The sequence below is a fragment of the Nomascus leucogenys genome, chromosome 7b (genome assembly GCF_006542625.1).
Source record: "Nomascus leucogenys isolate Asia chromosome 7b, Asia_NLE_v1, whole genome shotgun sequence".
NCBI lineage: Eukaryota > Metazoa > Chordata > Mammalia > Primates > Hylobatidae > Nomascus > Nomascus leucogenys.
In genome coordinates this window covers 105,508,671-105,535,333 of record NC_044387.1, presented here as the reverse complement: position 1 = coordinate 105,535,333, position 26,663 = coordinate 105,508,671, and the positions used below count along the sequence as shown (strand labels likewise).

The window sequence follows — 26,663 nt, the reverse complement described above, 5'->3', positions numbered from 1 at the left end:
GAGGCCAAGGCGGGTGGATCACTTGAGGTCCGGACTTCAAGACCAGCCTAACCAACATGGTGAAACCCTGTCTCTACTAAAAAAAAAATAGTAATAATACAAAAATTAGCTGGGCGTGGTGATGGGCACCTGTAATCCCAGCTACTCAGGAGGCTGAGGCAGGCGAATCGCTGGAACCCAGGAGGCAGAGGTTGCAGTGAGCCAGCAGAGGTTGCAGCGAGCTGAGATCACACCATTGCACTCCAGCCTGGGTGACAGAGCAAGACTCCATCTCAAAAAAAAAAAAAAAAAAAAAAAGAAGTGTGACTATGGGCCAGGCATGATGGCTCACGCCTGTAATCCCAGCACTTTGGAAGGCCTAGGTGGGCTGATCACTTGAGGTCAGGAGTTCAAGACCAGTCTGGGCAATATGGTGAAACCCTGTCTCTACAAAAAATACAAAAATTAGCCAAGCGTGCTGGTGCATGCCTGTGGTCCCAGCTGCTTAGGAGTCTGAGGCACAAGAATCGCTTAGAACCCAGGGGGCGGGGGTTACAGTGAGCCTAGACTGTGCCACTGCACTCCAGCCTGGGCAACAGAGTGAGACTCTGTCTCAAAAAAGAAAATAAAAAGTAATAAAAAAGTCTGACTAAGATACAGATGAACAGATGCACAGTGCAGGCGCCTGTAATCCCAGCTACTCAGAACAATGGGGCAGGAGAATCACTGGAACCTGGGAGGCAGAGGTTGCAGTGAGTCAAGATTGCACCACTGCATTCCAGCCTGGGTGACAGAGCGAGACTCTGTCTCCAAAACAAAACAAAGGTTATAAAAAAAAAGTCTGACTAAGGATACAGATGAAGAGATGCACAAGGCAAGGTACTGGGGAAGGGGTGCAGAGCTTCCATGCCCTCCCTGGGTGTGTCACCCTCCAGGAACCTCCTTGAATACTGTCATTAGGCCTTTTAAGGAGGCTTCGATGGATAGGCATGACTGAAGACAACTGTGTTGAAATGTGATTGGACAAAAGGGGCGTGATCTAATACTAAGACTGAGGGGGACACCCAGCAAAGCCCGCCTGTTTAGATTATTCTTGGCCTCTTCAGTGCAGCATTTCTTCTTTCGGGGTATGGGGCAGGACCCTCTTTGGAATGAGGTGAAAGGAGGGTAGGAAAAGGTCAGAGAGAGAGATTCTGTTTCCTGAGGTCTGCTTCTGAGGCCTAAAGTGCCCCAACAGTATAATAAAACACTGTAACAAGGGCTATGTGAGTTACGAGCCAAGAACCATGGAACAAAACCTGTGTGTGTGTGTGTGTGTGTGTGTGTGTGTGTGTGTGTGTGTGTGTATCATAATAATCATAATACCACAGGCATTAATCCCATGCATGAAGGTGAAACCCTCATGACCTAATCACCTCCCAAAGGTTCCACTTTGTAATACATCAACTTGGTGATTAGGTTTCAACATATGAATTTGGGGGGACATAAATATTCAAACCATAGCAGGACATTCTATGGGTTTAGGTCATTCATAAATGTGGAATTGTCTGTATCACTTCACTGCAATGCTAGAAAATCAGGTCACATCAAAACTTTAGAAAAGACTCTGAGAAGTCCACAAGAGTCCATAGATTAGCTAGCTCTCTTCTTTCAGGCAGGGACACCTTTAAATTCTAGAATGGACAAAGAAGCTACATAACATCATTAAAAAAACAATTCGTGGCCAGGCATGGTGGCTCACACCTGTAATCCCAGCATTTGGGAGGCCGAGGCAGGCGGATCACTTGAGGTTAGGAATTCAAGACCACTTTGGCCAGCATGGTGAAACCCCATCTCTACTAAAAATACAAAAAAAAAAAAAAAAAAAAATTAGCTGGGTGTGGTGGCAGGCGCCTGTAATCCCAGCTACTTGGAAGAATGAGGCAGGAGAATCACTGGAACCCTGAAGGCAGAGGTCCAGTGAGCTGAGATCGCGTCATTGCACTCCAGCCTGGGCAACAGAGCAAGGCTCCATCTCAAAAAAAAAAAAAAAATTCCTAATGGAAATTGTTACGATTCTTCTCAGCAAGTAACAGTGTCTATGTGTTTGTGTATGTACTCGTACATATTCAACATATTCTACAGTTCTAATTGATAAATTCTAAAACTACTCAGTTACAACACTTTAAAAACTCTAATCACACTTGGGTAAGATGTACAATTTTTTAAAATGAATAAAAAGGCGAAACCTCCTCATCTGCACCCTGAGTGTATCACTCCCAAGTGTGTACTATTTATACACAGCAGTTTCCAATGCACTCAAATCAACCCCATGTTCTTTGCTGTGGTAAGCTGAATGAACATGACTCTCGAATCACCTTAAATATGCTTGATAACATGTCAGGATTCAGAACAGCAGAGAAGAAAGCTTTAAAGAGTTATATGCTGGGCTCTTTCACATCCAACTGCAGGGGAAACCTGGTTTATGTCCAATAACTACTAGAATTCCTACACTTGGCCAGCTTATTTTAATAGACCATTTCTCAACTACTCTAGCTGTTCTGTCTAGTTCTAAATAAAAAGCTAGGTAGCTGGATACTGAAAGGCAAATATGAATATATCAGTGGCTCTGTATCATCTGCAGCAGTGGTTCTCAGTGTGATTCCTGGACAGACAGCACAAGCATCATCAGGGAACCAGTCAGTAATGCAAACTCTGGGGCGCACTCGAGATCTACAGAATCAGAAGCTTTTGGTAGGGGTTGGGGGTGAGCAATCTGCGTTTTAACAAGCTCTCCAGTGAGGCCGACGCGCACCATAGCTTGAGAACCACTGCTCTATAGCATTAGGTCCAGACTTTCTAGGATAACTCTCAGGCCCTTTAGGCCTTGTCTATTAATCTCATCTCTCCACTGCACACCAAGCACGAGCACATGATCTCATCTGACCTATCTACATGCACAAGGCTGCTTCACAACTCTTTTTCTATGCACGTGTGCTGCCATCCACCCATATACCCTGACAAGCCCAGAGGGAACGAATGAGAGCCTCTCGCCTTTGTGACTCAACTCAGTGTTACTCTGAAAAAGAAGGCTTTCTTGACCTCTGCTCCAGGTAGGGCTGACCACTCCACACATCTGTGCCACTGATAAATCCTGAACACGCAATTCTCATTGCATTTATCAAGTTGCATTGTCGTTTTGTATGTGTGTTGACCATGATCTTAGTGCATTGCTGTACCTAATACACAATGGCACTCAAAAAAGGCTGAGTAACTGAAAACCCACTTCTGGTGGCTAAGATATCCTCCAGAGTACATTCTCTACTGCCATGAGGGGTCCTAACAGAACTCAAGAGCTCTTGTTTATCCAGGATCCAGGGAGGGAGGGCTGTGAACAATGAAGAAAGAGACATTAGATATAAACGATAATGAATAAGGAGGAGTTATCTAGACAGAGTGATATCGAGAGTAGGGTAGCACTTTAAGAAGAAGAAACAGAATGTGCAAAGAATACAAGGCACAAGGAATCAGGGTGAGTTCAGGAAATGGAAAAGTTAATGTGGCTGGAATGCAGAGAGACAGGGTGGAAGGGCAGGAGATGAAGCTGAAAATACAGCCCGTGACCAGAGGAAGCAAGACCTTGTAGATCACGTCAAGAGTCTTCATTATAAGAAAAATGGGAAGATAATGATGACTTTTAAATACAAAGGTGAGATAAGCTATGTATTTAAAAAAAAAAAAAAACACTATGACTTCAGTATGAATAATATATTATTTTTTCATAGACAGAAATGTATGCTAGGAGGCCAATTAAGAAGTTACTATAGGTCAGGTGTGGTGGCTCATGCCTGTAATCCGAACACTTTGGGAGGCCGAGGCAGGTGAGTCACCTGAGGTTAGGAGTTCGAGACCACCCTGACCAACATGGCAAAACCTCGTCTCTACTAAAAATACAAAAATTAGCCAGGTGTGGTGGTGCATGCCTGTAATCCCAGCTAGTCAGGAGGCTGAGGCAGGAGAATTGCTTGAACCCAGGAGGCAGAGGTTGCAGTGAGCCAAGATTGTGCCATTGCACTCTAGTCTGAGTGACAGAGTGAGACTCCGTCTCAAAAAAAAAAAAAAAAAGAAGTTACTATAATAGTTAAGAGGACGACTGGTGGTAAAGGATAGTGGTGCACAGACAGAGAACAGAGTTAAGCTACATGTAGGTGGTCCATCTGCATAATAATGGACTGGATAAAGTATACAAAGGAGAAGGAATCAACAAGGTTGACACAGGTTTGTGACTTGTATGAATAGATGGTGTTATGGATTGAATGTGTCCCTCTAAAATTCATCTGCTGAAATGTTAACTTCCAATAAGACAGTATTAGGAGGTAGAGACTTTGAAACATTTAGATGAGATGATGAAGGTAGAAGCCCCATGATGGAATTAGAGGCCTTATTCAAAGAGAAAGAGACTAGAATTCTCCTTCTCCCCGCTCCACCCTACCACGTGAGGATATAGCAAGGAGGCCATCTGCAAATCAGCAAGAGGGCCTTCATCAGACACCAAATCTGCCAGTACCTTGATCTTGGACCTCCCAGCATCTAGACTGTAAGAAATAAACATTGTTTAAGCCACCCAGTCTGTGGCATTTTGTGACAGCAGCCTGAATTGACTAAGACAGATGATGATGCCATTCACTGAGGCAAGAAATTGCAGAAGATGCCCAGCTATGGGAGACTTTATGTGGACATTTTCATTTGGAGCCACTTTTGAGATTTCCAAACAAAACTGTTGAGATGGCACAGATTAAGTAGAAAGGAACAGGATCTCTGCAGACAGAAATTTGGAGTCTTCAGCATACAGATAAGGGAAATGATTAGAGTAGGGCAGTGCTACCCAACATAACCTCTGTAATGACGGAAATATTCATAATGCACTATCCAATATGGTAGCCACATGTGCTTGCTGAGTACTTGAAATGTGGCTGATATAACTGAGGAACCGAATTTGTACTTACTTTTAATTCATTTAAATTTAAATAGTAACATGTAGCCAACGGCAATTAGATTAGGCAGCACAGGTATAAAATAATTAGGTATAAAGAGTTAGGAACAAACCCTGAAGAACTCCAACATTTAAAAGCTGAATGGAGTAAAGAAAATAAGCAGAAAAACCAACAAAAAACTAGAATAAGACAGGGAGCGTTAGCCCAGGCAAGTGGAATTTCAAGACTGAGTAGTCAATAATATCAAATGCCGCAGAAAGGACAAAGAAGATGAACACTGAAAAAAGTTCATTGAAATTAGCCAGTTAGACTCACTAAGCTCCCCAAATTCTATGACCAACAGGCAGCTGATGTAATCAGTGGGTAAATTTTAGGCCTCAGTCAAAACATGTGGCCAGGTTTGAATGATAAAATAAGGGCAGGGAAAAGAAAATTTTGTGAGCAAACTAAAACTTCAGAGACTAATTGTTTCAAACTGTTTAGTACTTGTTAAGCTTTCTGTAAAAAGCTTTCCCTCTAATTGTACCTAATGTAATTGTGTTGCCCATAGGACAAAGACCTGACTTAGCTGGTCTCAAAAAAAAATTTTTTTTTTAGTTCTACGATTTTATTTATTTTCCCCAGAATTAATTGTATTAAAATTAAAGTAGCTGAGGCATCAAAGATTTTAAAAATCATACTTAATTTCTTTAAAAGACCAAAATTCCCAAAGAAAAAGGCCATCAAGAAAAAAAATCAAATAAAAATTTCCATCTTGTAAGGAGAGTAGTGTTTCTCTCTCTAAGACAAACTAATCTACTGTGAACCTAAAACGTCGTTTTGGGTGGATTTTCTGGAGTGTATTGAAGCCTCAAAAGCCTTATTTCAAACTCTCTTAAATATACAAAGTAAAGAGCTCTACAGGTTGTCTTATGTCATCCTGAACAAAGGCAATACAGTCAGCTGGTGCTGTGGTTTGAATGTTTGTGTCCCCTCCAAAATTCATGTTGAAAGTTACTCCCCACAGTATTATCAGGTGGGGCTTGTAGGAGACGATGAGGCCAGGATGAAATGAAATTGGTGCCTTATAGAAGGGCTGGAGAGAACTAGCTAGGCCCTTATGTCCTTCCATCATGCAAGGACACAGTAAGCATTTGACCCCTCCAGGAGATGCAATAAGAAGGTGCCATTCTGGAAGCGGAGAGCAGCCCTCACCAGCCACTGAATGCCACAGGCTTGATCCTGGATTCCCAAACTCCAGATAAGTAAGAAAGAAATTTCTCTTCTTTATAACGAATACCCAGTTTCTGGTATTTTGTCATAGCAGCAGGAATGGAGTGAGATAGCGGTTAACTCCTTAAGATTTCAGAGGGTACACAATCAGGTAATTTCTCCCAATCTGTTACATGGCATTTTTTCTTTAAACCCTCAAAGTATTTTCACAATTGCATATCATCTCTTACATCACAACATCAATTATGATTCAAAAAGACTTGCCAGGCCAGGTGTGGTGGCTCAGACTAATTACAGCACTTTGAGAGGCTGAGGTGGGCGGATCGATTGAGCCCAGGAGTTTGAGACCAGCCTGAGCAACGTGGTGAAACCCCATCTCTACAAAAAATACAAAAACTAGCTGGACGCAGTGGTGTGCACCTGTTAGCCCAGCTATTCGGGAAGCTGAGGTGGGAGGATTGCTTGAACCCAGGAGGTCAAGGCTGCAGTGAGTTGTGATTGCACCACTGCACTTCAGTGTGAGTGACACAGCCAGACCCTGTCTCAAAAAAAAAAAAAAAAAAAAAAAAAGACTCACCAGAAACATCTTTATATGGAACAAAACTATACTTATATTGTGTGTATTAACATATACTACATTCACAAATAAAGTTCCCATCTCTAGCTTGAATACTAAACATTCCTAGGATCGTCCATCTGTTCATTCTTCTTTTAAACTTCTTCAGTTTCCCACTTATAAAAAAGAATGCAGCAATAAGGAGAAAGAACATTGGAAACAAAATTACTTACAACCTACTTTTCTCTGGTTCTTTGTCTGATTTTCATCAGATCACACTACCTCCAAAATGCAAAGGTCTCCAAAAACAACTGAACGATTATATTTTGGGGAGATTTTTAGCTTTCTTTAATGACTTTTATGGGAGGGGGGAAACACATTCTTATTGAAATAAAAGGGAAGGTCAATCTGAGAAATAACGACATAGGTATTTTTAACGCAGCTATCTAGAACCATTCTATAAATTAGCCTTTTATTTGCCAGCCATACATCAAAACTCCAAAGACCAGAGAAATACAAGAACGACTTCCTGTAACATCCAATAAGTTACTACATACTGAGTTAAAAGAAAACGTAAGGACAGGCCGGGCGCAGTGGCTCACGCTTGTAATCCCATCACTTTGGGAGGCCGAGGCGGGCGGATCACGAGGTCAGGAGATCGAGACCATGGTGAAACCCCATCTCTACTAAAAATACAAAAAAATTAGCCGGGCGTGGTGGCGGGCGCCTGTAGCCCCAGCTACTCGGAGAGGCTGAGGCAGGAGAATGGCGGGAACCCGGGAGGCGGAGCTTGCAGTGAGCCGAGATCGCGCCACTGCACTCCAGCCTGGGAGACAGAGCGAGACTCCGTCTCAAAAAAAAAAAAGAAAAGAAAAAGAAAACGTAAGGACAAGGAGGAATGCTAAAATTGTTCTTATTTTTTCTTAAAAAAAAAAAAGTATCTGCACTTAAATTATAACTTAATTATTTAAAATTGAAAGCACCTACATATGAACTTTAATGGGGAGACAGCAGATAGTACGAGTTAGCAGAAGTCACTTCAGATTGTTAATACATTGTTCTGCTCTAATAATGCGGCAGCATCAGCTTTACTGATATTTGACTTGGAAATAGCAGAAACAGAGGACTATTAACTACTGTCTCTATAATGGTAACTTCCAAATATTTCTCTTCAGGGTTATTCTCTCCCCACAACATGAATCCCAGCTTAGAAATGCCAAATGAGGCCTGTCCTGTGCCCCTCTTGCCCCAAATCCAGGATGTCCAAGACCAAAGCCCTACGTAACTCCTGACTCCTTCAGTATCTTCATTGAGAACCTTTTATGATTATCTAGAGCACTCGATCTAAAGATGGAAACAATTGAGTCCTAGAGAAATAAAATGACTTGTGCAGATTCCATCAGGAAGCTAGCAGCACAAGAGAACTTGAACCAAGGCCCCCAAGTTCCTGGGCTTCTTCTTTTATACCCTAAACTTGATCTCACCAACCTGCAGCAATGGGACACAACAGCAGACTAGAAGGGATGACCTCGCTGAGCAAAGTGTTTTGAGCTGCATTTATGCGTGCTTGATAGTTACTCCTTTTGATCAAGGTGATTTACACTAACTGACAGCTGTTCCCTCCTCTGTAAAGTCAGCAGATCGCACCAGCACTATCATTCTCTTGGATCCTTTGTTCCCATTTTCCGCGAGTCGCTAAGCAGGCTGTTGTCCTTCACGATCTTCCTTATCAATCCCTTCCTTTTCACTAGCATTATCCAGGTCCTAGATTGCAATACCTTATTCCTACTTGGTGCATTGGCCTCCTAGTTGGAATACTCCAAGATATTTTTTAAAGTTTTCATCATTTATCTATTTTTTCATTTTGTTTATAAATGATTGTGTTTTACATTGTTTCTCTAACTGTTAGTGCTGCAATCCCTCATGGCACTAACTAAATTGAAATGTTTTCATTACTATAAAATTATGAATATGAATATGCTTGGATCATAACCAGACCATAACCGTAATGTAAATAAAAACAGAAAACATTATTTAAAAATCACTTCTTTTGTCAAAAATTTTCCATAAAATTTTAAACATCTAATAAATGACATACAAATACTGAATACCTTTTTAGAATTATTCAATAAAAAATATAATGTAAATATTACATGAAAACATCTTAGCAACATACACTGGAAAGTGACCTGCTTTCTGTCTATAGGTTTGCCTATTCTGGACATTTCATATAAATGAAATCATGCAATATGTGCCCTATTACATCTGGCTTCTTTCACTTAGCATAAGGTTTTCAAGGTTTATTCCTTTTTATTGTTGAATAATACTCCATTGTCTGGATATACCACATTTTGTTTACCCATTGTTGATGGTGATTTGGTTGTTTCCAATTTTTGCCTATTATAAATTATGCTACTGTAAACATTCCAGTTTTTTGTGGAGATACAAATTCATTTCTCTTGGGTATAAACCTAGGAGAAGAAATGCTAGGTCACATGGTAATTCTATGTTTAAAATTTTGAGGAACTGCCAAATCGTCTTCTATTTTCCATTTCCAACAGCAATGTATAAGGTTTCCAATTTCTCCATATCCTCACCAACAGTCCTTATCTCTTTCATTTTAGCCACCCTAGAAGGCATGAAGTGATGTCTTGTGTTAGTTTCAACTGGGTTATTGCTCTTTTGATTATTGAGTTATAAGAGTTCTTTATATGTTATGGATACAACCTTTTTATCAGATACATGATTTGCAAGTATTTTTCCTCCACTCTGTGAGTTGTCTTTTCATTTTCTTGATAATGTCCCTTGACAAACGTAAGTTTTTCATTTATTTCTTATTTTTGAGATGGGGTCTGGCTGTGTCACCCAGGCTGGAGTACAGTGGTATGATCACAGCTCATTGCAGCCTTGACCTCTTGGGCTCAAGCAATCCTCCCAGCTCAGCCTCCCAAGCAGCTGGGACTACAGGTGTGCACCACCACACCTGGATAATTTTTAAAAATTTTTTTGTAGAGACAAGGTCTTGCTATGTTGCCCAGGCTGGCCTCAAAACTCCTGTCCATGGCTGGGCATGGTGGCTCACGCCTGTAATCCCAGCACTTTGGGAGGCTGAGGCAGGCGGATCACCTGAGGTCAGGAGTTCAACACCAGCCTGGCCAACATGGTGAAACCCCACCTCTACTAAAAATACAAAAAAATTAGCCCGGTATGGTGGTGGGTGCCTGTAATCCCAGCTACTTGGGAGGCGGAGGCAGAAGAATCGCTTGAACCTGGGAGGCAGAGGTTACAGTGAGCCGAGATTGTGTCACTGTACTCCAGCCTGGGTGACAAGAGTGAAACTCTGTCTGAAACAAACAAACTCCTGTCCTCAAATAATCCTCCCACCTCGGTCCCCGCAAAGTGCTGGGATTATAGGAAGAGTCACTACACTCAGCCAAGTTTTTCATTTTTAACGAAGTCCAATTTACTTTTCTCCCCTTGTCACCGTGCTTCCCTTCATTGTTACTAGACCCGCAGCATTTGCCAGAGCACTGATTCCATGGAAGCTGTCTTTTTCTGGACGTGAAGGCATGTGGTGGCTGGAATTACCTATACAGTTCCAGCCAGTCTACTTTTTGCCAAGGTGTTTTTTTCTAACTTTGAACCCTATCATAGTCTTAAAAGAGACTAATGTAGAAAAAGCTAAATATTGATACCAGAATTAACCCCAAAAGGAGAAAAGGTAGAAAATCTTAATGTGGTCAGAAAGCTTGCTGAAAAGAAATATTTCTAGCATTTTCACACACAAAAAAGAGAACTAAATGCTATACTTGAACTTACCCAGTTATAATGAAGTGGGTTGAATTGTGTTCCCAAAAAGGTATGTTGAAGTCCTACGACCCCCATACCTACAAAAGTGATCTTATTCGGAAGATCTTTGGGTCTTTGCCAATGTGATCAAGTTAAGATAAAGTCATGTTTAATCAGGGTGGGCCCCAATCCAATATGACTAGTGCCCCTGTTGAGAAAATAGAGAGGCAAAACCAGAGAAGAATATCACATGACAACTGAGGCAGGGATTGGAGTGACGTATCTCTAGGCCAGGCGACACCAAGGATTGCCAGCAACATGGAACGCTAAGGCACAGACACAGAGGAGGCTCCCCCAGCGTGTTCAGAAGCAGCGCGGCCCTGCCAAAGCCTTGGTTTTAGACCTCTTGCCTCCAAAACTGTGAGAGAATATATTTTTGTTGTTTGTGCCAGACAGTTTGTGGTACTTTGCTATGGCAGCTCTAGGAATTGAGACTGAAGAACCTTTTAAATATTGTATGATTCTACTTATATGAGGGTACATAGACTTGTCAAACTCAGAGAGACAGAAGGTAGAATGGTGGTTGCCATGGGCTGAGGGGAGTGGGGAAGGTGGAGTTCTTGTTTAATGGGTACGAAGTTTCAGTTTGGGACATGAAAGAGATGGAGGGGTAATGATGGCTACAGAACAGTATGAATGTAATTAATGCCACAGAACTGTACACTCAAAAATGGTAAATTTTGTTACGTGTATTTTGCCACAATTAACCCTCTTCTCCCCAAAAGAAAAATCTTTTTTCTAAGGAATGTGAGCTCCTTTAAATGATCAGGGCCAGAAAGGCATTTAGAATGTAACAGAGGTCATGTCACACTTCCCCATGAGCTAAATAATTACTTCTTGAAGCCACTTCTATTCAGCCTCTAGACTAAGCCATAAAACGTCATACACATTACAGTTTAACTGTGTACAGCCAAGCACTAACCGATGTTATTTCTGTAAACCCACGAGAATTCCTGACAACGTTTGTAACTGCCCACTTTCCTGATTTGTCTTTTTTTCTTTAAAAACTTGAGCCTCTCTTTTGTTCTCTGCAGCACTCAAGGCAACCTGGCAGTATGTCCCTGGCTGTAGTCCTCAACTTCTGCACTTGAATAAATTCTCTTTAAACTAGATTCTGACCTTTTTGATCATTTTAGGCAGAGAGAAACTAATACTTACAATAAACCAAACACTTCAGTTATAATTAAAATTCAACCAGAATACACCATATTAAGAGTAAATTCTTGCCAGTTACTTTGTCCTTATATATAAACATGTACACACATTCTCATGCTAAAGTTTCGTATTAAGCACAAAGCATGTAAGAGTTTCTCTAAGCAGTTTAACTTTGCAAAAAGCAGGAAGATTAAAATCCACTGGAGCATTACACTAGGCGGACATAGAGGCTGGAGGTGACAATCGCTGCTAACCAGTAACCTCAGAGAAGCAATTAAACCAGTCTCCAATGTTTTCTGTCCCAGGCAAAATGGCTCCAAGGCCCTAAGAGTGCTTAGTTTGTCTTTTCCTCGGTGCTTAAACAACAGAAGGAAGCCAGGATACCCAAAAGAGTTGCAAGGACAGCTTAGATGGAAAACACAGACACTAAAGAACCAAGCGTCACTCAGAATGTCTGTAACGTAACTGTTAGGGGCTGAATTATGTCCTTCCTGCACTCTCAAAATAAATTCAGATGCTGAAGTCCTAACGCCAAGTACCTTAGGATGTGACCTTATTTGGAGACAGGGCCTTTGCAGAGTCAATCAATTTAAAATGAAGTCATTAGGTGGGCCCCAATGCAGTATGACTGGCATCCTTGTAAGAATAGAAAATGTAGACATGAAGGAAAGACAGGTACAGAAGAAGGACAGTGTGAAGACACAGGGAGAAGATGGCCATCTGCAGACAGGGAGAGGCCTGGAGCAGGTCCTTCCTCACCGCTCTCAGAAGGAACTACCTTGCTGACACCTTGGTCTTGGGCTTCCAGCCTCCAGAACTGTGAGAAAATTAATTTCTGTTGTTGAAACAACCCAGCTTGCACTTTTTAATGGTGGCCCTAGCAAACTAATGGAATAACAAAATAAGAAAGGTATTTTGCTGACGGAACTCAAAGAAGGGCACTAAAAAAGATTACAGCGGCAAGGCGGCGCACCTCTCCAGTGTTCTCTTACAAACAATTATCCATCTGTCTGGAAGTGAAGCATCTTCTCTGCAAGGAGAAAAGGAGAGGAACAGAGTCCACACTTGCAGGAATTCATCAGATCAAGTCTCCTTAGCTCAAAGGCCCATTTAAAGACATCCTCATTCAGAGTAAAATCCCAAGTCCCTGCAGTACCAGTCGGGCCTTTATGACTGGGTTCCCTGCCGCCTCTCTGAGCTTGTGTTTGGCTTCTCTCCCTTTCTTCAGCCCCATCCATTTCCGCAAACCCTGCAAGTTTCTGCATCAGGATTTGGCACCTCCCCTTCTCCAGATACCCCCAGGCTTCCAGACGGCTGCTCAAAGCCCACCATCTGAGTGAGGCCTTCCCCAGCTCACTCACTGAATGCAGAATTAACCTCCCCTGCAGCAGAACCAGCACTCCCTACCAGGGCTCCCCGCATCCCAACTTTGTTTTTCTCCAAGGAACATGTGACCACCTGAAATAACACGTATTTTTTTGTTGATTATCTGATTGCCTCCCAGCCTAGTTTAGGGAATCGGAATGCAGAGGTTTTGTTTACTACTGTATCATTATCACTCAGTAGGTGCTCAGTAAACACCGCTGAATGGACATATCTGCACAGGCTTCCTTACAGGCTGAGCTGAGGAATCAGTGCCTCTTCATAATGTATACCTATATTTGCTTTGTACTTGCTCCTACCTTCTGTCAGGCTCAGGGAGGCAAGCCCAGGTCCAAGTCCCCAGCCCAAGCTTCCTTTGCCTCTGTGTGCTCATGAGAAACCTGAAAGCATGCTTTAATGTCTTTGGCCCAACTCTTCCCCGTTCTTTTAGCACTCTCCTCCCTCTCCTTGGCGGAGACCTGGGCAGGCCTGGAGGTTTTTGTGGAATGTCTGCTCTCCAAGGTGAAAGCCGTGTTTGTGGCCTCTGAGCTGCAAAGCAAGACCTGCTCTGCACTCTAGATGTTAACACGTTCTCTACCTTTGTACATGCAAAGGGGAATATTCTAGCATCAGGCGAACTACAAGGGAGTTGAGAGCCATCCTCACACCTTAATTATTCTTTGGTGTCATGCCTGGGAAAGAATCTTACTTCACTGGAAGAGAAACAAACAGGAAGCAAAAGAGCAATATATATATATATACACCACCCCCCACTCCCCGCCCGCCAACAAAACCTACAACACAAGAGTGGAAAGAGAGAAAAAGCTATTAGCAATCCAACGCTTAAATAAAGGAAAAAGATTTTATAATTCCTTTAAAAAAAAATGCTTAAAAAAGTAAAATAAGGAAAAGATTAAGTAAATTATGAAACCTCAACTTTTGGAGTCATTTAAATGAACATCAAGGTTATGTTTCAAGATAGAAATATTAAATTTCAATATGTGAAAAAAGTATGTAATCATGTTTAGTTTAAAAACAGAACAGAAACATTATATACTGAGTGTTTTTAACCTTCTAAAAATTATGACTGCAGCTGAATAAAGTTTATACGGGAATACAGAAATACAGACAAACGTTGTTAGGATGAAATTATATTTACTTCTCTAATACTGTAATAGTATTGTTTTAATAAATTGAAATATTTAAATGTAAGCCAGAAAAGCTCCTATTTGCCCAAGATCTGACAGGTGGGAGAAGCCCGGGGATCAAGCTGACGTTTCAGATGCAGAACTGAAGAAAACAAGCCAGCTCTTACCTTTGTGCCTCTTCAGTTGGGGAAAGCTGCTAATTGTAGTCGCCTGGATTATTTCCACTACAATTTGATACCTAATTTTTAAAAAGAGAAAAGAAAAAGATTTAAGAGGAAGAAAATACTATTTTCAGAAATAACTTTAGACTGTATTTATACTAAACAAATGTAACACAGGAGCTGTGAATCCTTCCCAAGCCTCAATAAAATAATCTGACATGGACTGAGCATCTACAATAGGCCAGGCCCCATGCCACGTGCTAGTCACTTCTGAGGCCCTCATGTAAACATCACGAGCCTCCTCACCTCCACTCTGTTCCCTATACCAGAAGCATAACTACCTGTAGAAACTCTGAGGTTATGCTCCGCCTCCCTCTCCTCCATACTCCTAGATGAGCAGAGCTAGCTGATTCTACTTCTTACATTGGCACTGTCTAATAAGGTGATTACGAGCTACATGTGGCTATTCAATTAAGTCAATAAACGTTTAGTTCCTCAATCACACTAGCCACATTTCAAATGCTCCACAGTACCTGTGGCTTGTGGACCACACTGGGTGGTGCAAGTAGAACATTTTCTTCACTGCAGAAAGCTCTACTGGATGGTGCTGTCTTAAATGTTCTCAGAGCTGTCCTCTCCCCTGCAGCCCCATTGCCCTGCCTGAGTGCACTGCCTCATTGCTTCTCATTTAGAAGACGGTCCCAACCCAACAGAATCAAAGTATCTGCACCAGGACTCGCATCAATATTTTTAAAGCTCCCCTGGCAATTCTAAGGCACACGGAGAGCTGAGAAGCATGAGATTAGAGCACCAGCTATATATATGTGTGCCTGAGAAGACCTCCAAGTCAGGAAAAATAAACAAAATTCTACATTTTAAGTGCTGAGTACAACCCTGGAATTGTAGCTATTTTGAGCATAAATTCAACTGGGCTTTACAAATCCAAATTCTTAAGTGCCTTTTAATGGTTACTAAGTATTGCCCTAATCAGAGTAGTTTATGCTGAGTATTTCTTAGCCCTTAATTGTATGAATTAATTGATTTCATCTGCTGGTAATAAAGTTCTTTAACATTAATTTTTACTTTGAACACAAACTGTGCAGTGTTCTAAGATTTAATGGTATATCTGGCTGGCTTTTAGAGCACACAATTACATACATTCTTTTGCTTTTCAACTAAAACCCAGAGGAGAGACAAATTTATCTTAGTCATAGCTACTCGCAGAGACAAATTTATCTTAGTCATAGCTACTCGTGGTCTCCTCACAAATTTGCACCTTATTTTTTCATGTGGATAAGATAAACATCAGTGGCTGACTCTCATGACCTCAGAGCAGGCCGTCAGGAGCAGTGTTGCCATGCCAGTAAGAGATGGTGGCAGACGCTGCCGGCTGCCTGCCCAACGTTCAGTCTCCCTTCCTTCCTTGTTAAGTGACCTACAGTTTGATCAGGGAAAGTGACATATCCAGCTAAAAAGACTAGCTTTCTCCCCAGCAGTCAGAGATGGCCAGGTGATATCATTCTAGCCTTGGAGACAGGCAGGAGTCACTGGGTAGGGATTCCAGGAAAGCAGGCTAAAAGCAGCCTCCATGGAAAAGCCCTTTCCATCTTTAGTCCTCACCCTTCCCTCATTTTTCTGTGTAAAACAAGGATGCAACTGGATAAAGGCACAGCAGTACCTTAAAATCATGAGGGTAAAAGTCACAGGCCAGGCCGGGCACAGTGGCTCACACTTATAATCCCAACATTTTAGGAGGCCGAGGCAGAAGGATTGCTTTGAGGCCAGGAGTTCAAGAGCCTAGGCAATATAGTGAGATCTCATCTCTACAAAAAATTAAAAAGTTGGCTGGGAGTGGTGATGCATACCGGTAGTCCTAGCTACTCTGGAGGCTGAGGCAGAAGGATCAATTGAACCCAGGAGTTCAAAGTCTCAGTGAGCTATGATTGTGCCACTGCACTCCAGCCTGGACAACAGAGCAAGACCCTGTTTCTTTAAAAAACAAAACAAAACAAAACAAACCCCAAAACATAAAAAGGCCAGGTGTGGTGGCTCATGCCTATAATCACAATACTTAGGGAGGCTGAGGTGGGAGGATTGCTTGAGCCCAGGAGTTTGAGACCAGCCTGGGAAACAAAGGGAGACCTTGTCTCTACTAAAAATAAAAATAAAAAAAAAATTAGCTGGGCATGGTGGCGCACACCTGTAGTACCAGCTACTTGGGAGCCTGAGGCAGGAGGATCACTTGAGCCTGGGTGGTTGAGGTTGCAGTGAGCTATGATTGTGTTACCACACTCCAGCCTGGGCAACAGAGCAAGACCCTGTCTCAAACACACAAAAACAAAACGACAAGCTAAGGATGACACAATAAGAAGACAGGAGTTCAGGGTTCCAATGACATCACGAACCATCAAAACAGCCCCTAACTACCAATCTCAGGACATGTGGTGACATGGGGAAAATAAACACCTGCCTCATTTAAGTTGCTGTATGTCAAGTTGTCTTGTGGCCAAATGCCACTCCAACTGATAGAGAGCTTTCTGAGGAAGACCTGACATGCTTCCACACAGCATTCCAATCTCAAGTATTTATCATAAGGTAACAGTTTAACAAAAGAAAAAAAACAAAATAAAAACCCAAAGCCCAAACTATCACATACATGTTTGTTGTAGCAAGTTCTGCAAAGAAACGCATGAAAATACTCATGGTCAATAATGAGTATGGCCAATAATGCTTTCATTAAACAAACATTTCTTAATCTTTTCTTATGTTCTAGACACACAGAAATGAACACCACCAATATGGTCCTTGCTTTCAGGACATATCAGATGAAGCAGAAAGCATCCACAGCCAGTAATATAATAAAGATTACATGAAAATAGATGTTTATGACAGACTAATTTTTAAAATGAAAAATGGCACATAGATTTACGATTGCAGATATGTATCTATGTGTATACATGAGCCAGGGCTACAAGGCAAAATAGAGATGAAATGAAGGGCAGTTGTGTTAAAATGGTAGACTTATGAGTCATTTTTAACTTTTTCTAAGGTGTTTTATCTATGTATCTATGTACCTAAGCCTATTCAAGCTAAACTAACCTTCTTTCTTCCACAGTAAGGTTTCCTTACCTTTCCATTTCTCTACTAGTACCATCATCCTTCTCAAAATCATCTTAGGTATATATACTACTAATAAACATCAGTTTCAAAGCCCCATGGATGGTCCTTTGAATGCCTTTAAATAAGCTTCTTGCTTACACACCTTCGGCTACCACCGTTTCAGGCTGCCTTCTTTCCTGAGTGGGTCACTGCAATGGCTAAATGGTCTGTCTCCCTGACTTCAATCCTCTCTCCCATCCGAACCGTCCTGAGCACCTGTCAATACACCCTCCTACGGGACCACTCACCTCATCTCTCCCTTGTTCAATACCTCCTGCACCTCCCCAAATGAATAACCCCACATTCCTGCCTGCATTCCCTTCACAATTTGGCACTGGCTCTATTATCCAACAACTTCATTTTTTTTCTCCCTATGAATGTGAACCTAATTAAGCCAGGCTGGTTTCTATATTGCCCTCTCAAAACTACAGTCTCATGCTTTGTTTCCTGCTGGAAGGCAGTCTTCCTACTTGTCCACCTACCTAGATCTTACATATATTACTTCTTCCCTCAAGTCTTCCCCATCCCTATAATGCACACCAGTATCTGTCTTCTCTGAAACCCTGAATGACTTCTGCTCTATAGTAGTATCTATTTACTCTTTCATATTGCTGTTTTAAACAGTCACACTACCACAAAGAATGCTGTAAACAAAGAAAATGGTGTGCCCAGTCATTTCAAGGCCTAATACACCTTCAAAGAATGTTGACATATTTTTGAGCCTAAGAATGTAGGCTAAAAACTACAAAACCATAGTTTTGTGTATAATAAAGACATGCTACTTTTTTCTCCCCAACTAAATCAAGAGCCTCTTAAACACAGGAGTTCTGTCTTATATTCTCCTATAGTACCTAGTTTGGTACTAAACATATGGTAGGCACTCAATAGATATTAATGAGCTAAATTAACAAGAGTCAACATTTCTAACACTTAACAGGTACAAATAATATTCTGAACAATTTATTCTTTCGATATTCTTTGTGATTCATGCTTTGGAACAAATGAGTCATCAAGGGTACCAAAGAAAATACACACCATCTGAGTAAAGAGTTAAAGTTTTTTTTAATGAAACCATAAACTTATAATACCAGCAAACATTCATAGATTGTACTGGGTACCTGTTTAGATATTTTAGTTTACATTATCTCACTTAACCCTCATAATAAGGTGCTATAATTATGTCCACATTGCAGAGAAGGAAGTTAGAATTCAGATAATTATGAGATCTATACAAGGTCTCATTGCTTTTAAGTCCTAGAGACAGAATGACAATCTAGGGCTGCCTGTCTTCTAAAGCTCATGCTCTAACCATTTTTCTGCTGCTCTAAAATTCAATATAGGTTAATACTTATCTTCTCTAGGGTTTTTCTAAGTACATAAGTATGGCCAATGCCAGATCATCTTTCCAGCTTTACTGCCTTCTATATCCCTCCCGCATACTGTTTCTGCCAAACCAGACCATACGTGATACCATGAACACACTCCAGGTCTTTCCTGACTCCCTTCTCATTAATATTTCTCCTTCTCCTTAATAGTACTCCTGTTTCTTCCTGCACACCATCATTTCCCCTTATCTGCTGAAATCTTATTAACTCTTATTAAACACTCCATTCATGGCCATTCCTCTCTGAAGCTTTCTTAAGAGTTCTCAGCTGTAGAATAAAATATTTGCTCCTACCCACTTCCTTGGTGCTTTACACTGCACTTCCAGCCTTAGGATCTTGCTTCTTACTTAGCTACTTATAGTCACATGGGTCTCCTGTGCTAGACTGCAAACACTTGACGGCAGGGGGTGGAATCCAAGGAGTGTAACCAGTTCATCTTACTACTCACCACACCTTCTGCACACAGCACTTTGCACATAGTGGGCATCTGAAGATGATTATTGAATTTGTTTAATTCACTGTTACTGGATATCAAGAGGAAATGATTAACTTTTTCATTCTTGTTTTTTTCTCAACAAAACTATACAATATATACATCCAAACACATCCAAATGCTGGCTATCCTTGAGGACACGGGGACGCGGGCTTCCAGAGTTACCTGGCACTCACTCGGCTTTCTTTCTCCAAAGGAGGATACGGCTTTGCAAGTGCTGAGTTCAGTTCAAGAATCAGGAGGGCTGATATTTGTACACTTTCCCTTGATCAAAAGTGCACAGATTGTCGGTATGTGTTTTGCAAAATGATAATGTAAAGTCAAGTATTAGGGAGGAGAGGCATAACAAGAATTCAGCTGTTTTCCAACTCTGGCAAGATCCTACCTACAGTATCCTTTGTCCCAGTGACAAGGAAAAGCCACACAAAGATAACTGCCATCTGCTCCTCAGAGTGGCCACCTCATCTCTCTTTGGTATTTTACAACTGGCTAAATAAAAAGAGCAAGTTTGTGTTTCTGAACACTTCCCAACAATCTCAAACTCACTGAAATGCTACACAGCACTTCAAAGTCATCACCTTAGATAGTTATAGATTTGAGACCAGGCAGGGTGGCTCATGCCTGTAATCCCAGCACTTTAGGAGGCCGAGGTGGGTAGATCACTTGAGGTCAGGAGTTCAAGACCAGCCTGGCCAACATGGTGAAACTCTGTCTTTACTAAAAATAAAAAATAAATAAATAAATAAATAAATAAGCCAGGCATGGTGGCAGGCGCCTGCAATCCCAGCTACTCGGGAGGCTGAGGCAGGGGAATTGCTTGAACCCAGGAGGTGGAGGTTGCAGTGAGCTGAGATTGCACCATTGCACTCCAGCCTGTCCGGACTTGCACATGCTGTAATTTCATGGGAGAGTCAAAGGCTGGCCAAACCTTAGTCTCAGGTATGCAATGTAATAAATGGTTTAAAACAATGTTTTATAAAAATTAACAAGATTATGGAGAATACCATATACATCACGAGTGCCTATGAAAAACCAGAGAATTTTTATTTTTATTTATTTTGAGACGGAGTCTCGCTCTGTTGCCCAGACTAGAGTGCAGTGGTGCAATCTCGACTCACTGCAACTTCTACCTCCCAGGTTTAAGCGATTCTCATGTCTCAGCCTCTGGAATAGCTGAGATTACAGGTGCGCACAACCATGCCCGGCTAATTTTTGTGTTTTTTATAGAGACAGGGTCTCACCATGTTGTCCAGGCTGGTCTTGAACTCCTGGCCTCAAGTGATCTGCCCGCCTCAGCCTCCCAAAGTTCTGGGATTTCAGGCGTGAACCACCGCACCTGGCCTAAGGAATTTTATAAGAATGTTTTCAGAGTTGCCACAGGCTAGGAATGTTTCTGTTAGAGGGACTTCAGTTAAAGAATTTGTGAAGAAATAAAGCCATGATGCTTTTAGCCAGCTAAGCTGAAGTTTTTCCCATCCATGGCACTACTAAAAGGGACTGCTGGATCATTGAGAAAGTGTATCAGAGTAGTAAAGAATGTGAGCTCTCACACTGGATGGCCTGTGTTCAAATCCTGTTTCTAACACACACTATGCCATCCCAGCAAAGTGATTTAAGTTTTCTAAAACTAAAGCATCGTCATTTATAGAAAAGAGTAATAACAGTAATTTTTCCTCATGGGGTTGTTATACACATTAAATTAGATAATACCTCAAAAATCTTAAAACACAGTCTGCCCCACAGTGAGAGTTCAATAAATGTTCATTATTATTATTCTTCCTTAACACAGTTACTGAGTCTTTAGATATGTACTATCTAGGGAAATGGTATGTATATATGCTTGTTAAATATGCATATATTTGAAGCAGCCTTATTTTTTCCTGATTACAGAAGCATTTTAGCCCAATCAACCTGAGACCACCAGGATCACTCTAGTCCAGCAAAATCAGGTCAACTGACCCACATAAAGAGCAAGAGACAGTGTAGCAGTGGAACCTGTGGGGCGTCTCTCCAAACGAGGGAAAAGATAACATTACTATGGGATTCCAGGGAACGGTGGAGTGAAGGTGAAGTTTAAATGAAGCAGCATTTTGATAGGCTCAAGGCAGGGCTGTGTAAAGGGGTCAATGTTGGGCGACCCAGGGTCTTGTTTCCTGAAAGCTGTAAGACAGATATACTGAGTCCAGAAACCCCGTAACTGTGGCTCTGTATCTGGGTTGCAAATCGAAGCTGCTTCTTTGTGTCAAGCTGACTTAGATCATCCAGGCAAAAGTAGAATCTGTCATTCTTACTGACATAATTCCAAACAGGAAGTGGTAGTTTAAGATTTTTGAAAACAAAGTTTCTCAGTGAATACGAAAGCACAAAGAAGGGGATCATTATGATATTTTACTGCCATGGCAGGTACTTAGGAGAAATGCTGTTTCCTGTTTACTTTGTAGGTGGCTTTACTGTCTGTTACACCAGCCTGATAAATGGCTGGGCAGATTTTCCTTTCTCAGTCTGCACCAGTTTTTTACTTTCTCTAAAGTAGCATATGTTCATTGAAGAAAAGGAGAAAATATACAAAGCACAACATTCAAAGTTAACCATTATTAACATTTGGACTATCTTTATAACCTTTTTCTATGCAAATTTTTTTGTTTTATAAAACTGGGTTTATGCTATACATATTGCCTTAGAGCCTTATTAATTAATTTATAATTAATATTTTCCAGCACAATTAAATATTCTAATGCTGTATCTATACAATGGAACACCATTACCAATATATGGTATTCCATTGTATAGATACACCAAAAATCTTTTTAACCAAACCCTTCTTGTTAGGCATTTTGATTATTACAAGCTTTTCTCTGTTTAAATAAAACTGCAGTCTGGCGTGGCGGCTCACGTCTGTAATTCCAACACTTTGGGAGGCTAAGGTTGGAGGATAGTTTGAGGCCAGAAGTTTGAGACCAGCCTGGGCAACATAATGAGACCTCATCTCTACAGAAAATACAAAAATTATCCCGGCATGGTGGCATGATCTGCAGTCCCAGCTACTCGGGACTGGGCTGAGGCTGAAGTACGAGGATTGACGGAGCACGGGAGGTCAAGGCTGCAGTGAGCTGTGATCACGCCACTGCACTCTAGCCTGGGTGACAGAGCAAGACCCTGCCTTAAAAACACAAAACAAAGCAGAGAAACAAACAAACAAAAAACAACAAAACAACAACAAAAAAAACCCCGCAAGCAACATTCTTGGAGAAATCTGTCCACACATGATTATTTCCTTAAGATAAATTATTATAAGTCATAAGTACATCAAAAAGAATTCCCATTTCCACACTATAAAATTGTGTCACAAAAAGGTAATAATTTATACTCCTCCCAATAGAACACAAGATTCTATTTTCCTACAGCCTTGCCAATGCTAGTTAACAAATTTTTAATCTTTGCCAGTATTATGAGCAAAGAAAAAATGTCTCATTTTAGTGTTTATGTCTCTGAGTACTACTGAGGTAAGTACAAGGTTTTGCGCTATATTTTCAAGAGGTGTGTCCAATGGCATTAAGCAGGGAGTGTCAAGAGTAAAATAGGGGAAGTATTTTAAGTTAGGACTTAGAGTTACAAGAGGCTCTTTCCACTAAAGGCTTTTAAAACTGTTTTCCATCTTTTTAGCGTTGCAGAAGGCAGCTGATTCCACAGAAAGACTAAGGCATGCTTCCCAATCTTTTTCCATTCATAGCACATACAAAAAATTATATTTGAGGGCCGGGCGCAGTGGCTCACGCTTGTAATCCCAGCACTTTGGGAGGCCGAGGCGGGCAGATCATGAGGTCAGGAGATCGAGACCACGGTGAAACCCCATCTCTACTAAAAAATACACACACACACACACAAAAATTAGCCGGGCATGGTGGCGGGCGCCTGTTGTCCCAGCTACTCGGAAAGGCTGAGGCAGGAGAATGGCGTGAACCCGGGAGGCGGAGCTTGCAGTGAGCCGAGATCGCGCCACTGCACTCTAGCCTGGGCGACAGAGCGAGACTCCATCTCAAAAAAATTATATTTGAACAGAACACTGAGGTAACCAGCCATCACAGAGCCACCCCAAGGGTTGAGTAAACCATCTCCATGCACCTACAACACTGTTTGAGTCACATCAGGTAGGAGGTTCTGGACTGGAGCAGCCCAGGGTAAGGTGTCCTGAACTTAGGAAATACACATGCACACCTGTCTCCCTCTCCCCTATAAAAATATAAAATTATAAAAATAGACATATTATATATATAATATGTATATAATTATAAAAATATATTATAGCCAGGCACGGTGGCTCACACCTGTAATCCCAGCACTTTGAGAGGCCAAGACGAACGGATCACGAGGTCAGGAGATCGAGACCATCCTGGCTAACATGGTGAAACCCTGTCTCTACTAAAAATGCAAAATAAATTAGCTGGGCGTGGTGGCGAGTGCCTGTAGTCCCAGCTACTCAGGAGGCTGAGGCAGGAGAATGGCGTGAACCTGGGAGGCGGAGCTTGCAGTGAGCCGAGATCATGCCACTGCACTCCAGCCTGGGTGACAGAATGAGACTTCGTCTCAAACAAAAAAAAAATATATATATATATATTAAACAATTTGGAAATATTAAGTATAAATGGTATTTATACTTTTCTTAAGCTTATCTATATTTTTATCTTTCTAAAATAAAAATGTTACCACATATTCATTTCCTAGTTCCCAGAGCCTACAGAAATTACATGTTACAGAAACAATCAAATCTACATCACTACTTGCTAGCTGGTGCCTTTTAGATAACCTCAAAAACACCAAACATTTTCGCTGTGCTATCTATATCTATTTTCTACTAGTGTTCCTCATAGTTTTATGTCAGCTGTTAGTACGACTATAATGTTTATTTATACTCATACGTATAGCACCATTCGTATGTTTCATTCTCAATTCTTACATTAAGCATTTTTATTCAGAATGTTTACTGAATATCACCTTTAGTTGCCTAGTTTTATGTTCTATACTGACAATGTCCTAATGACTTTCTCCTACATTTTGAGTGAACTTTTTCTGAAATAAGATACCATCCTGTAGCCTCATCTCATCCATTAATCCTATTCAAGTCAGGATCTGAAAGTGTATTTACCTTCTCCCGGTAACTGCTAGTTTTTAGCTCTCACTGGAAGACTACTATGACCTGAGAACTACATTCATTCATTCCATGCATCATTTCATTTAATTATCACAACAATCCTAGGACGTAGGAAGTATTTTCTCCATTTCACAGTTAAAACTGAGGCTCGAAGTTTAAATGACTTCCCCAGGGTCATGCAGCTTGCAAGAAGCAAAGCAAAAATGCAAACCAGGTCTGTTAAGTCCAGGTCTGTCTGACTCTTGAGCCCAAGCTCTTGGCCAGGATCCACTTGAGGTGCCTGATTGACTGCCATACGTTTACTTGCGTTGTTAGCCGTCCTCCATCTCTGGAAGAACTGCATTTCTCTATAGTACAGGGTCATTGAAAGACAGAACATGTGGCTACCACGCAGTGCTGTGCAGGAGCCAGCCCTGAGTCTTGTGCCTGCTCATGAGACATGGCTGCTAAATTTTTAGAAATCAAACCCATCATTATTAAAAATTAAATTATACAAACTTACAATTAAATAAATTTTATTTTTTAAAAGGTAATAAGTACTCAAAACTCATCATTTCCTAATAACTTTATTCATTAGTTGTATTATTACATATGCTTGTGAGGTTATTTACACCTTTTATATCAGTATTTTGGAAATACTCTATATACTGTAATGGTGTGCTATTGCAAATCTCTCCCCAACTCCATGCTCAGTGACGTCATGCTGGTGGCTTTAAATCAGCCATGGCTGGAGTATTAACACCACAGCGATCAGCAAATGCCACAAGTCAGGGTCTCTCACCTTGCCCAAAAGCCAGTTGTTGAAAACGACCAGCACACATCTTCTACCACTCTTCTCCACCATTCCTTCAACAGACCTTGGGAGTCACAAAATTCTTTTGAGTAGGGACTTAGCACCACTTTTTTTCTTTTTTAAAGGAGAAGATGGCCCAGGTGCAGTGGTTCACGCCTGTAATCCCAGCACTTTGGCAGACCGAGGTAGATGGGTTACAAGGTCAGGACTTCCAGACCAGCCTGGCCAACGTGGTGAAACCCAGTCTCTACTAAAAATATAAAAACTAACTAGGCGTGGTAGCACATGCCTGTAATCCCAGCTACCTGGGAGGCTGAGGCACGAGAATCACTTGAACCCGAGAGGTGGAGGTTGCAGTGAGCTGAGATTGTGCCACTGCACTCCAGCCTGGGCGACAGAGCGAGACTCCTTCTTGAAAAATAAAAATAAAAAAGGGGAAGAGCATTACCCACCCCCAGCTCTTGATGCTTCATTCCATACATAAGAAGTGCCATCTCTGGCCCTTCTCCACCCTTCGCCTACTCCTCCTTAGGGAAGGAGGAGGCTTTTTATCTGATCACAGAGGAAGAGAAATGAGCATGTGGAGAAGCACAGCCTTTCTTTTTTCCTTCCTCTTAAGGGTGTGTGTTCTCTGCCTCCAAGGGCAGCCAGCAAGTGGATCCTGGACCTGCCAGGGAGACAGGGCAGGAGGGGAAAGCAGGGTCAAGGAGGCTTATTCTCATCCAGCATTGCTAGATGGGAAAGATGGTCTAATCCTGAGACTATTTATTTTAAGTTTTTTAAGAGACAAGGTCTCACTATGTTGCCCAGGCTGTTGCTCAAACTCCTGGGCTCAAGCCATCCTCCCGCCCCAGCCTCCCAAGTGTGCCACGACACCTGGCTCTGAGGTTGTTTCAGAAAGCATGCTGCTTGCTTGCACATATAGGCCACATTCTCCATTATCTATTAGTAATATGAGTGACATTTTGGTCGTTTGTTTTCTTCTTTGGCTTTAAAACGGTTCCGACCTCGGGATGGGAGGAAGAGTGCTGTTATTTATTGGAGCTTCTCAAACCCCAAAAATAATATTGCATTCCAGTTGGCCACTAGAAATTGATCACTGTTCACAATAAGATTAAATCTATTTGCAATCCTCAGTCTAATGATCATAACAACAACTACAGTGATGGCTAATAGAGGGAAATGTGCCATATCTTAAGTACTTTATATTAAACTGACTCACCCTAACTCATTCATAAAACAGATATGCACACCTCAGTGCAGTGTTGCTCCAACTACAAGAACATAAT

The 26,663-nt window shown here is 41.5% G+C and overlaps 1 protein-coding gene across 2 annotated transcripts in view; it reads right to left on the bottom strand.

Annotated features, from left to right (window-relative positions):
- The window catches only part of SNX25 (sorting nexin 25), a 117,619-nt gene that overhangs the window by 61,810 nt on the left and 29,146 nt on the right, over positions 1 to 26,663 (bottom strand). For both annotated transcript variants that reach the window (XM_030816389.1, XM_030816390.1), the window contains exon 5: positions 14,402 to 14,472. In XM_030816389.1, coding sequence (XP_030672249.1) covers positions 14,402 to 14,472 — 71 coding nt within the window. The remainder of the gene's footprint in view (positions 1 to 14,401; positions 14,473 to 26,663) is intronic.